General features: G+C 47.6%; 1 protein-coding gene across 7 annotated transcripts in view; it reads left to right on the forward strand.

Moving 5' to 3' along the window:
• HDAC7 (histone deacetylase 7) overlaps positions 1 to 9,288 on the forward strand; it is a 181,232-nt gene extending 171,944 nt beyond the window's left edge. For all 7 annotated transcript variants that reach the window (XM_080989854.1, XM_080989855.1, XM_080989852.1 and 4 more), the window contains 5 exons: positions 2,949 to 3,067; positions 3,852 to 3,985; positions 6,635 to 6,719; positions 7,195 to 7,327; positions 8,244 to 9,288. In XM_080989854.1, the coding sequence (XP_080845980.1) occupies positions 2,949 to 3,067; positions 3,852 to 3,985; positions 6,635 to 6,719; positions 7,195 to 7,327; positions 8,244 to 8,286 (514 nt within the window). In that variant the 3' untranslated portion in view covers positions 8,287 to 9,288. The remainder of the gene's footprint in view (positions 1 to 2,948; positions 3,068 to 3,851; positions 3,986 to 6,634; positions 6,720 to 7,194; positions 7,328 to 8,243) is intronic.
• The last annotated feature ends 4,183 nt before the right edge of the window (positions 9,289 to 13,471 follow it).

A 13,471-nucleotide genomic window follows, 5' to 3' on the forward strand; every position in this document is an offset into this window, starting at 1 on the left:
ATGTAAATAAGCTAGCAAACATAGGCAGGCTGATGAGGGCCTGGAGCATAGAGGGGAACAAGGGATTAAAGCCCCCCATGCCCACCTTTGTGATGCAGTCTGGATCAGGGTCTCCATAGGTGCTTTTCAAAAAACACTCACCCAGTTGTGTGACTAAAGTCACGTGTGGTTTGGCCTTTAGCTGCTACTCTCCACTAGCTGTCAGTTACCTTCTCAGTGTGAGAAGGAGTTGCTCCCCAGTGGGGAGAGGGACAAGGGGTCCTCAGGCCTCTTCTTAGCCACGTGGCCAGAGCCTGCACTTCCAGGACTCCGTCCCCATGAATGAGGCTGAAATTGCTTGGCACAACCCCAGTTTGGAATCACAAACCCAATACGTGCCAAGCTTGGGCTTTGGAAAAAGGCCGCCCTCCCACAGCTGCCCAACATATGTGCTTTGATTGCACTTAAAAGGGCTCTATAAATAGTTTTCCCCCACCCTCACTGTACACAGAAATGCAGCTCCCAGGCCCTATGGATATCGTGCCTCTTTTGAGTTGCTTGGCAAGCATGACCCAGCTGATGGATGGGCCTTTGGAGTAGGCTGGGATTTCATCCCAGCGGGCAAGATTGCAGGCCTGCTGAACTTTCTGTATGAGAGCTGGGAAAAGCTTGCGCCATGGAGCATCTAAAAAGGAACTCAATCCTGAGCCAACTTAGCCTTGGCGTTGCTGGGAACGGGTCCAAGCCCGTGAGCTCTCGTCATTTCACAGGCAGCGCTACAGAACAGCCTCCTGGTGCAAACAAGGGCTCTGGGTTGCTTTCATCCCAAGGCGACTGGCAAGAGTTTAGAAGTGGCCCCAGAAAGCAAGTCTGGCAACACAGGGCTGAGAAGCAGCTCGCCTCTGGCCGAGTGTCAAGGGGAAGGGAGGGAGGCTGAGCTCAAAACATCTGAGAAACATTGAAAGAGAAGAGGAGCAGGGAGAGAGAAGCCATAGGCCACAGGGTCCATGTCATACCACAGAAACTCAGGAAAGAAAGATAGCAAAAAGTAGAAGATCGAACTGGGCACAGCTGGAGAAAGAGAAGTTCTTTTTTTAAAAAAAAATAATTTTTTATTAAGGTTTTAAACACAGAAAAAAGAAAAACAACACACACAAAAAAACAATACAAAATTTAACAATAAAAACACAAAACGTAACAATTAAAAACAAACTCTCTTTTCTATTCCCAATTTTACATTACTTATTTTCTAGACTTCCTCATACCTCCCTCTTTTGTATTCCAATCCACATTATTTGTCCAGCAGTTTCTTTTCCACTTTTTAAACCCAATCTTTAATTTAATAAAATGTTAAAATATATAACTTCTACTTTTTTAAACCTAATCCTTATTCTTAATGTCATATACCTTTAAATTTTTCCCTTTTATTATCAAATTTCCATTTCTTTAAACATCTTTAATCATGATCTTTAGTCTTAATCTGTCCTTAACTTTAACCTGTACAGCTGGAAACCACTTATTTTCAATCCAGCATCGCTCTAACATTCCTTAATTTTGCAGTGTTTCTGAAGATAGTCTTTAAATTTCTTCCAATCTTCCTCCATCGACTCTTCTCCCTGGTCACGGATTCTGCCAGTTGGAGAAAGAGAAGTTCTAGCCCTTAATTTGCTAGAGTGAGCTTTGGAAAATGCACAAACAATCGCTGCCAATGTCTCTGATGCAAGAGAGGGTGCTGAACATTGGCCAAGCTATCCATGTGGCTGAACCACATTCAGAAAATAAAAATCCTCAGAGTCCTGTTCATTTATTCATGTTTGGTGGGTGTTCTGGTTTGGGGGGAGTGTTTTGAACTGCTTGTTTGTTTAGGAGATGCAGCTACAGTCTCCTCTGAAAGACCTATGCTAGGTTGGAGAGTGCGTCTCAACCCTCTCCCCTCCAGACATTTTTCTGCCTAAACTTTCCTGCCCTCTCCTGCTTTATGGAAAGAAAGAAAGAATTTGGTTGATTAGCCATGGAAGAAATGCTTCAGGAAAAGTTTTAGGACAGAAATGCACACTTACTTGTGTCAGATTTTTAAGGGCCTTCCTGGAAGTGCTCTGTCAACATTTGGTCAGCTTTTTCTTGTCCATCATAGTCAGCGGTGCAGTATACTGTATTACATTTAAAGGTTATATGGTGAAAACACCTCAATACATGTCCCCTTTTCCTATTTCAACTTTCCCTTTTATTTTTTGTTTGTCTGGTACTTCAACTGTATTGCTCAAAATATGTAATAAAAACCTCCTGTTTCATTTTGTCTAAAAAGACGCAGGCATTCTGTTACTGAGCTATGACCCTTCCATAATTACTTTATAAAGCAGCACCTTGGGGTAAAAATTCTATATGGCCCATTGTCTTCTGTTGATTGGTCTTAATATTTCTTAGGAGGTTGTGTGTCTGTTCCTTGTGTTCTATGGTTTGCTTTATTTATAGTCCACTTTCCGTCCATAATAGGATTGAGGATTGAATTCATGGGGTTCCCAGGTGATCCCCCACTTAGTCAGGGACCAGACCCCAACCCTCTTAACTTCAGCAAGGTGGCTGAATGATCAGGTGCCTTCAGGCCATGCCATGTGTAGGTTCTTATTCTTCCACGTTACTTGCAAAAATCAGAATGAATTATTGCAGAGAGGAAGGAAGGAAGGAAGGAAGGAAGGAAGGAAGGAAGGAAGGAAGATGGATAGTCTCAAGCAGAAGTATAATGCATTGTAAAAGCACACACAGTTCTGTGCCTTACACACTGAAGGCAGGTCATGAATTTCCATTGCAGAATTTTTGGTAGGTGTTTGATGCAGAATTCTGCACTATCCTTACAGCTAGTGTGTGTTCTGCTTTATTCTGGGAGCAGAAGCCCAGGAGCATTGAGTGTGCTAGCCCAGTGCCAGTGATGCTAGCCAACCTAGACTGTTGTTATTTTCCCTCCTCTGCAGGACTGTTGTGATGCCAATAGCCCATGAGTTCTCTCCGGATGTGGTACTGGTGTCCGCAGGCTTTGATGCAGCTGACGGCCATCCGCCGCCACTGGGAGGCTACAAGGTCTCAGCCAAATGTAAGGCATGCTGACAGACTGAAAAACTCATCCTTCTTTCCAGATAATTAGAAATCTGCCTCCATCACCTAAGTCTGATTTGGTCACAAAGGATGGCATCCTCACCTAGCCATCATGGGCTAGGTGATGTCACAATCAAATGATGTCACAATCAAACACCAGGGCCTCAAAGCCCACTGTGGCCTTCACACCATGAACAGTGTGCCCTCCTCACCAGCCCTTGGTTACACATGACTGTGGTGGATCTGAAGAAACAGGACCCACAGGGTAGCTAAGCAGGAAAAGCGCTCTTTACAGTATCAGGACCTCAGGGTCTGTAACGGAATCTGGGTTCCCAACCAGTTTGTCCTGAAAATGGCCAGAAAAGGAATCCATTGATTCAGTTATATCCAGAAAGTGTTTAAAGGTGGGGGCATTGATATCTGCTTAGCACTCCACTCAAAAACTTCAGTAAGATTACTTGCTGGCAGGGTGCCAAATACAGATTTAGTGCACTTAGGTGACCCATTGATCATCATGCCCACGTCAGCCTGGTCTGACTACAGATGTCTCTCCTTGGGGAAAGAGGCATTGCAGAGCTTGCCTTATGAATCAGCCACTTTATAACTGGGAAGGAGGTTCAGAGACAGTGGGGTGCCAGGGGGCAGAAAGGGAGAGAGAGAAGTGTGGAATGTCTGGGTGTGTTCAAGAGGACAGCGTGGGACATCTTCCATGCACAGGGAGGGTGCTCTGTCTGTGAGGACCATAAAGTCTAGTTCTCCCATTTCCTTTGGCTTCCCTCCAGGTTTTGGCTACATGACCCGGCAGCTGATGAGTGTGGCTGGAGGTGCTCTTGTCCTTGCCCTGGAAGGGGGCCATGATCTGACTGCCATCTGCGATGCCTCAGAGGCCTGTGTCTCTGTCCTGCTGGGCAATGAGGTGAGTGGAGCCCATCCTTAGCAGAATCAAGGACAGCCTCCGGGGATTAGAATGATATATTTAGGTAACTGACAGTGCTTTTTACTGGGGATACCCAAGCGTATGCAAGACCAGCACCATTTCCCCCCAAATGCTAAAAGTGTGGCACTTAATATAACAACTTCATGGTGAGTACCAGCACCTCCACACACACACACACACACACACACACACACACACACACAGCACTGGTAACTGCCATCTATGTACAGGCTACAACTGATTATTGCCATCATGTGTGCGTACACAGCACCAAACCCAGAACTGACCCAAAATGTCACTCAACACGTCATGAAATGGGCAGTACAGGGGTGAAGCAGGACATGCACAGGGGCCAGGAACGAAACCCCCATGCGAAATTGCCCTTGACTGTGTATAGCACTTTACAAAACCCCCCGGGTGTAATAGGACCCAATCTCACGAGGCTCACAATCTAAAATAGAAACAGAAAAACTGGCAGTGCCAGGGATCAAACCTGAGACCTTCTGTAAGCCAAACAGGTGATATCACCATTCAGATGTGGCCACTCCACAAATTTATTTCTTCCAGCCAGGTGCGGCCCAAGACATTTTGGCACCTGAGGCAAACCACAGAATGTTGCAGGACCAATGGTCAAGGACGATGGGAGTTGTAGTCCAGCAACAGCTGGGGACCCAAGTCTGGGAAACGCTGCCTTATCAGGGATGGGAAACCACAGGCTCTTGCCCTTGGTACTTCCCCCAGCCCTCACAGGAGCTGATCTGTACTTGCTTGGGTGGTTTTATCCAACTGGATTGGTCCACGCACCAAGACAGCTCTGAGGAACTCTGTTGCCCGATTGGCCTTGTCTTTACTGCAGCCTGCCCTGCCCTGGAGTCTTCCTCTGACTTTGCTACCAGGCACCAGAGGGCAGCATTTCAAACTGCCTCCTGCTCTCCCTCGGTGCTGCAGTCTTCAGCCTGAGACAAGTGATCTGGTCACCCAAGAAAGTCTTTTGCCACCAAGCCACTAGGTCTTCCTCTCAAGTCTAGCACATACCAACATGGACCCAGCCTCCAACCCACAGGAACAGATCGGCCCCAACTCAACAGCACCTGGCCATTTATACCCTTCTTGTGGTCCCTCTAGCCCAGCACCAGCCAATCACACAGTCCAAATGAAAATTCTAGGCCTGTAGCCACCAACCAGAACATCCCTCTTTTGCTACTGAGATATGCATCTCCACCCCTTCCGACTTTCACCTGACCAGACAGAACCATAGAATTGTAGAGTGGGAAGGGTCATCTAGTCCAACCCTCTGCAATGCAGGAATCTCAGCTAAAGCATACATGACAGGTGGCTGTCCAACCTCTGCTTAAAAACCTCCAAGGAAGGAGAGCCAACCACCTCCCAAAGGAGTCAGTTCCACTGTCAAACAGCTTTTACCATCACAAAGTTCTTCCTGATGTTTAGTCAGAATCTCCTCTCTTGTAACTTGAATCCATTGGTTCCGGTGCTGCCCTCTGGAACAGCAGAAAACAAGTTTACTCCTTCTTCCATGGGACAGCCCTTGAGTTATTAGAATAGGGCTATCATACCACCTCTCAGTCTCTTCTTTTCCAGGCTAAACATACACAGCTCCTTCAACCATTCCTCATAAGGCTTGGTTTCCAGACCCTTGATCATCTTGGCCCTCCTCTTTTTTTTTTTTTTTAGCCCTGCCAAAGCCCTCCTCTGAGCACGTTCCAACTTCCCCCATCAAACACTTTACAATACAAATGGCAGACCACCTTGCACCATACTCATTAAAACACAGTTTAAACAAGCAGGGTTATTTTCTACACCTTCTACAAGGGAATGTTGCCTTCAGGCTGAAAACCCCTTGCTCTGTATGGAAAAACAGTTTTGGTAAAACAGTTGCCTGCAAGCATCCTTTTTTCTTCTCTGAGGGTTCCTCCACACTTCCTCCACATTTCTGAGCACAATTCAAAGTGTTGGTGCTGACCTTTAAAGCCCTAAACGGCCTCGGTCCAGCGCCGAGGACCTTCTGGTGGTTCCCTCCCTGTGAGAAGCCAAGTTACAGGGAACCAGGCAGAGGGCCTTCTTGGTAGTGGCACCCACCCTGTGGAACACCCTCCCACCAGATGTCAAAGAGAACAACAACTACCAGACTTTTAGAAGACATCTGAAGGCAGCCCTGTTTAGGGAAGCTTTTAATGTCTAATAGTCTATTGTATTTTAATATTCTGTTGGAAGCCGCCCAGAGTGGCTGGGGAAACCCAGCCAGATGGGCGGGATATAAATAATATTTTATTATTATTATTATTTCAATTGTCCCATGTTTTCTAGGCACCGGTCCAAGCGATTTTGCCTTGGCCCCTCTGCTTTCCCTCAGAAAACCCCTCTTTAGTTCTAAATTGGAACAATCAGCACTCCACAGAAAACCTGATTGTCATTTCTGATTCATCACTAGACTGTGAGTTTTCCCAGGGGAAAATGGTGGGGCAAACCGAGGTGTGGATAAGCCCCGAGTCCATCTCCATGCGGTTGGACATGTGGATAAAGCTCACTGTGAGGACCTGCTTGTGTGCAAACCATTCATAGCACAGTCTGAGAATGACAGTCACATCCCAGCCTGTTTTGTTCCCACAGCTGGAGCCTCTCCCCAAGGAAACCCTGCAGCAGAAGCCCAGTGCCAACGCGGTGCACTCCCTGGAGGCAGTGATCCGGGTACAAAGTAAGTGTGGTGAAGGCCCTTCCTTCCTGCACAGCAGGCTGGCAGGCGTGTGGGAAGGGTGGACTGACAGGCAGCAGCTAGTTCTGTCATTTGCCTTTTCCTTGGTATCTCAGAGTTCAAAAGGAAAGGCTCTGCTTCCCTTTTCCTCAAGACCACAGCAGGAGAGAGAAAAGGTTAAATTCCCTTTCCACGCCTGTTCTGGTGCCATTGCAACACACCAACAGCTGCAGCTTGTTGTTTAAAAACCTGCACAGGAAACGCAAAGGTGTATTTACCATCCAGTCTTGTTTTGCCCTGAGTTACCATAGGCTGCCATCACAACTCAGCTGGGAGCAGCATCCTGAGGTTGTGGAGTTGGGTCTACAGGTTCTGACCCTCAAAGAAGCTCCTGTGCCCTGTGCACCATTTTAGGTGCTTGACTGAGTACTGGCCAGTGGAGACAAGCCAGGCACTGATCCTGCCTCTTCTGTTTCAGGCCAGTACTGGAGCTCTGTGCGGCGCTTTGCCCCCACTGTGGCCTATTCATTCCTGGAAGCGCAACATCATGACACAGAAGAGGTGGAGACGGTGACAGCACTGGCCTCACTTTCCGTAATGGCAGAGAAAAGGTGAGTCCTCCTTGGACTATGAAAGCGGTTTCATGGGTGAAAGTCGGTTTTGCAGGCAAACTGTGCACGCATGCGCACACACAGCTATAAATATGGCTGCTGCAACATTTAATTCAAAAGATAACCACTTGAAAGAAGGGAAGAAGCAAAATTTCCCAAATGCAAATCCTACTGGAGCTCATGTACCCTTCTGGGGCACGCTGGGAATTCCATCAGACTTTTTTTTTTAGGAACGGCTGAACTGCATTCGTTTGCAGGAGGAAACATTTCAAAACGGCCATCCAGTGAGGATTGCAACATCTGTTTCAGTGGAGGCTCACACTTTGAAGAGACAGCCACCACTTTTAGAAAGAGCCAGGGTGATACATTAGATGAGAACATTTGATTTAAATCTGGGAAACTTGGGTTCATGTGCGTACTTCTCTATGAACCCACCGGGTGGCCCCACATCCAGTCTGTCTCTCAGGGCTGTGGTGAGGACAGAATGCAAATATGGTCAGCAAATAGGTTGGTGGGCCCAAGTTCATGATAACTTTATTCCACACCTCCAACAAGGAACAGTCAAGGATATGCTTATCTTTTGACACTCCATATTTGGGGCTGGAAGTGAATTTACTCCTAGTTCAGGTTGTGTGTTGATCCTCAGCTGTTCACAAATTATGCAGCACAGACGATATATGCTCTCCTACCCCAACCAGGAGGTCTGTTTTTGCTCATTCAGCACCTTCTGAACAGTCTTCAAGAACTGTCCCATAAAGTGTGTGTTGCGGCAGTCAGTCCTTGAGGTTACAAATGTGCATATGATGGTTGCCAGGTGACCTGCACAATCTCAACATTCTCCAGTAGAGAACCCTGGCTCTTTAGCCACCTGTGATTTTACAAAGGTATTATCCTAACTGATTTCCTTTGCTTTTAGACGGCAGGATGAGCCAATGGACGAAGAGCCCATGAACCAGTGAAGGCTTGCTTCATCCTCCTACAGGAACACAGCTTCCTTTGTGGCTTCTTACTCATATCACAGCCCAGGCTCCTGCCGGCCATGCAGCCCATGTTCCCCTGGAAAACGGACTAAAGGTTCAGGCAGAGACTCTGTAGAAAGGGCCTGTGGCAGGTGGCCAGGATTAATTGGTGACTCTGGGAGCTGCCTCATGTGGAACTCCACAGGGCAAGCAGCGGTCGCAAACCTGAAGTCCTCTCTGGAATCGTCTTGGGTTGAAAATCTGACATCACAAAGGGGGACACAGGGTGGGACACAGGGGGCTAGATGCAGAACTTGAGAGTTTGCTCTGACGTTGGGGTGGTGCCTTTTCCCCTCCAGAACCAAAGACACACCCCGCCCCCGCCCCCGCCCACCACCACTTGGAAGGAGCCTGCTGAGGAGGAGCCAAGATGCTATTTCCCTTCCTTTTTCTAAGCAAGACATCGTTACCTTATGCCAGGATGCCCCATCATCACAGGAGCTGGGTTTTGCAAGGGGAGAATTTTCAGAAGAAGACATTTGGATGTCAAACAGCTCCTGTTAACCACTGTTCCAAACTTACCCTTTTTGTCTAGGACCTTCCTAAGTTGCACTATATACAGATCATACAGACACACTTTGTCTACCTTCCATAGAACTTTGTGGGGAGCAATTGCACCTCCTTGTGGACTCAAAGCCCTTGGGCCACTGTTTCACCATCATCAAGGCGCTATGTAAATACACAACCCTATGGTGCTTGCAGCTGGTTTGTTTTTCCCTGATTCGTGAAAACAAGCAGCCTTATTCCAAAAAGCAAACTTGGGGTGGGGGTAGAATGGAAAACATGAGTGAGGAATTTGTCCTCTGTTATCCCAACCAATATGCAGACTTTGGATTCTTGTAAATCTAATTTGTTTGGGGGTTTTTTCCCATGTTCCTTTTGTTTGTTTGAAAGACACAGGCTTCTAGTCCTTATGTTTTAAAATGTGCAGATGCTCCATTATTCAGATGAGCAGTGTTTCTGTTCCACATAGCTGCTTTATGGTTTTATGGGATGGTAGATAATTCTCACCTGTAAAGGGCTGCTACTGACACAGCAATCTTTCTATGAAAACAAAAAACAAAAGCACTTAGATGTAGAGAAAAGGCATGTCGTCTTCATGCAGATTGACATGTGACTATTCTGCACACTTCTGTTTTGCTGTGTACAAGCAGTCTACGTATATTGGAAAGCTGCAGTCAGTTGGTGTTGGGCACCCGTGGAAATGAGCCCAATGCCATTTTTTCCTACGCTGAGGAATTTCCCTGTCCTGGAAAATTGCCCTGTTCAATGGGGCCGCAACCCATTGTCAGTGGCCAGATTTGAGAGGTGGGTGGTTGCAACACTGCAGGGTGGTCTGGCTAAGGAATGGGGGTGGGGGGAGGATGCAGTGTACAGACTGTATAGAATCCTTTGGATCTCAAGCAGCCAGTAAATTGAGCCTTTGCTGCAGCCCATGCATGTTGCTTCTTGTAGCCCAAAGCTGGACCATTCTTCCATGTGTTTGAGCTCTGCTTCCATTTCTCAAACAACGGCACAACTAGAACCAGCCCTACCAGAAAGAAGGGCAAAGCAACCTGCTTTAGGCAGCACCATGAGAGGTGGATCCTGGGTGGGTGAAGGCAGAAATTGGTGTCCAGACCTTCTACTAAACCAGACCCTAGGTTCATCCAGCTCAGTCGTGTCTAGCATTTCAGGCAGGGTTCTCTCCCAGCCCCACTTGGAGATGTTGGGGATGGAGCTTAACGCCTTGGGCCTGCAGACCAGATGCTCTACCACTGCTGAGCTACGTATGGCCCTTCCACTGGTGCGGAGGGGGGAAATATTATTGAGATGCTATTGAGCTCTGTTTCAGGCAGCACTGAACACAATACACTAGCCATATCCAAGATTGGTACTGGCACGGAGTCACTTCCTTCAGGACTTGCTGCAGTCATGCTGTAATGACAACCTGCTGGTCTAAACAAGTTTTCTCTACCTCCTTTCTCCACACTGAACTGACACAGCCTGCATCGTTCAGAAACACAGGACGCTACAAAAACCGCAGTCTTGTGCCACCTTAAAGCGGGGTCGGGGAGCATATTTCAGTCTGTGCATTTGCTCATAGGAAATCTGCCAGGGAGGCAAAAGCAGGCCAAGCAAATGGATATGATTCTTTCCTCGGTATGGTAGTCTACATTCCAACAAAAGTCAGAGGTTTCTCCTTTCACACATACCTGTCTCCAGTCAGGCAAATGAGACATTACCATAGTTTACAGATGCATCCCAACCAGAGGAAAAGCACTTGAGGCAGGGCATGGAGCAATCTGGAGAGGGGTGTGGTCTGAGGAGAAGGCATGGCCTGTGGATCTGCATTTGGCCCCCAAACTGGAGGTTCCACACAGCTGCAAATGAAGTTTGTTGCGCTTTGGACTTCTTTGACTTCAGCTTCCTCCATCAAATGCATGAATGGTAATTCTGAGTTGGCAAGTGTGTATACAGATACACGTGTCAAGCAGGGGTGGTGAACCCCTTTTTGGACAGAGGGCTGCCCTCAACCTTTGCCCTCAACCTCCAAGGGCAGCATACCAGCAGTGGGTGTGGGTAAATGTCACTGCACACAAAGGCAGTGACTGATCCTTGACTGATCCAATGTGTTTTGGAGCTCTGGAAAATTAAGGATCCAAAACATGCAAAGCCTCGCTGAGTACAGGCGGCTTCCCTGCTGCACACAGTTCAGGTGAAGATGCAGCGGGCGATGGAGACAAGGATGGGGAGGGAGGCTAGCACACTTGCGCATGCTCCCCCATCATCACACATTGACAAGTCCTCCTCAAAATGCATAAACAGGGCTGGTGGCTCCTCCACAACCTGCAGTAGGGTGACTAGGTAAAAAAAGACCCAGGGCGCCTGCATCTTTAACAGAGGTATAGAAAAGGGGGTTTTGGCAGCAATATCCTTGCACAGCATTTTTATTTAATTTTAAAGTATTTATAGCTGCCCTAACCAGCCCCAACAGCCACCAGGCGGCTTGCTGATAAACAGCTGTTTGTTGAAGCAGATCTGCAGAGTTGAAAGTATGAGAAATGGGCTGAGTGCTCTGTCCCAGGTGTGGTGGTGACAGTAGCAGTGCTGATGCTGAGGGTGGTGGCTTCTGGAGCTCTGCCCAAAAAGTGGGTAGATTTTCTTACTGAGGCTCTGTTTCCTGCTTGGCAGGGGGTTGGACTCTATGGCCCTTGTGGTCTCTTCCAACTCTATGATTCTATGGAGCGCTGCTCTTTTCCAGCAGCAGGTATTGATCATAGAATCATAGAGTTGGAAGAGACCACAAGGGCCATCGAGTCTAACCCCCTGCCAAGCAGGAAACACCATCAGAGCACTCCTGACAAGTGGTGCCTCAGTGGTGCCTCAGGCATCAGTGGTGCCTATGAGAGTCAGCACACATCTTGCTAAAAAGGAAGGGTGCTGGGTATGGGCGTAACCAGGATTTATGTTGGGGAGCAAGTTTTGGGGTGGGGCAGAACCAAGTTATCTGCAATGCAGTTGGTTAGTTAAGTAATTTTTATTTATTTACTTGATTTAGAGGGGCAGCTCTCTCTCTCTCTCTCTCTCACACACACACACACACACACACACACACACAAATCCTCCTGGCAATGCTCAAGGTGCTGAGTCCTCCATTGTGAAGTCATCTTGTGCTGATCTACCTCACCTCCGGTCATAGCAGGGGCCACCACAAAGAAAGCCTTGTTGCACTGCCTAGTTTCATGGCACAGTGAGATGGTTTCTTCCTTCCAGGGACTGAACTTGCCTGATTGAAGCAAGACTGGGAAAGTGAGCTTCCTGGCTAGTGGAATTGGCAAGGGTGATTGGGTCTCCTGGGACTTCCTAGGGCCAGACAGAGCATGCATGTGCAAATGTGCTAAACCGTTGACTCACTGATTACCAGTCTGGAATCAGACTCTCTAAGCAGGGGGAGGTCACAAGGTTTAGATGTGTGTTTTGTTTGGGGTGGGTTGAGGTATGCCAGACCTTATTAAAGAGTCCTGCTGCTGGCTAAGTGGGAAAAGGAGAGGCTGCTTCAGCCTTTGGAGGAAGGGACGAGAGAGCTGCAACAGGAAGTCAGATGACAAGAGTGCGGAGACATTTAATTACTTCCAGACGTGGCGGTGATGTTGTTACACATATTAGGATGCAGGACTGAGTCACACTCGCAGGGGTATCGGGATCGTTAGGGTGCTGGCTGCAACATGAGCCAGAAAGCCAGAATGTTAAGCACTAAAATTCCCCGATTACTAAGAAAGTCTGAGAAATGGAGCATTTTTGACACCCAGAGGTCAAACTCTCTACATCATCATAGAAGGCGCTCCAACACAAAGCCGCTTGCAGGAGGAAATGCTGGTTTATGGGAGTTCCAGGGCTCCTTTCACACACTTCACGTTCCTGCCAGCCTTGGAAAGTGGTTTTTTCCCCCCTCATTGCAGCATTATGAGATTCCAGGGTGCTGGGAAGTGTAGCTTTGTGAGAGGCAAGCTATGGTCCCCATGGTTCTTCGGGGAAGTCAAATGGACAAATAACCTCCATAGTTTATTCATGGTCTAGTAATCCCACCCATTTCTCCATAACCACAATTGCTCAGCCCAGAGGTTTTTGCCAGCCATTTTATTAGGCATCCTTTAACTGGAGATTCTGGCCATTTAACCTGCGACCTTATTTGTGCCAAGCATATGCTCTGTGACTCTTGAATGATGGCTTCTCCCAACTGAGGGGTGTATGTTTGTTACACTTTTAGGGGAACAGAGAGATGGTTCCATGTCATCAGGGGTTCTCCATTTGTGGAGGGGGACTTCCCCAGGGAGGTTTCTTTATAACTCTTCCCAGTTAGCATCTTCTCTGGGGAGAAAGATAAATGCCAGCTAGGGTTGCCACCTTTGTATCTCAGATCTGATCTGAATGATAAGAAGACATTCTATAGGTGCAGTATGACAAGGTTGGACCTCAATTTTCAAGCTACCTGCTCTCAGTCACGCCCATTGAATGCAGCTACACTCGGCCTCTTTCCCTCAACTCCTGTCTTTCCCGCCAGGCTTCACAACATCCCTTCTTTCCAGATACCACCCCATTCTGTTGATAAAAATCACCCCCGGCAATGGGCTGCTTAGTTTTC

The sequence above is a fragment of the Podarcis pityusensis genome (genome assembly GCF_964106645.2).
Source record: "Podarcis pityusensis genome assembly, chromosome: 2".
In the NCBI taxonomy this organism is placed as follows: Eukaryota; Metazoa; Chordata; class Lepidosauria; order Squamata; family Lacertidae; genus Podarcis; species Podarcis pityusensis.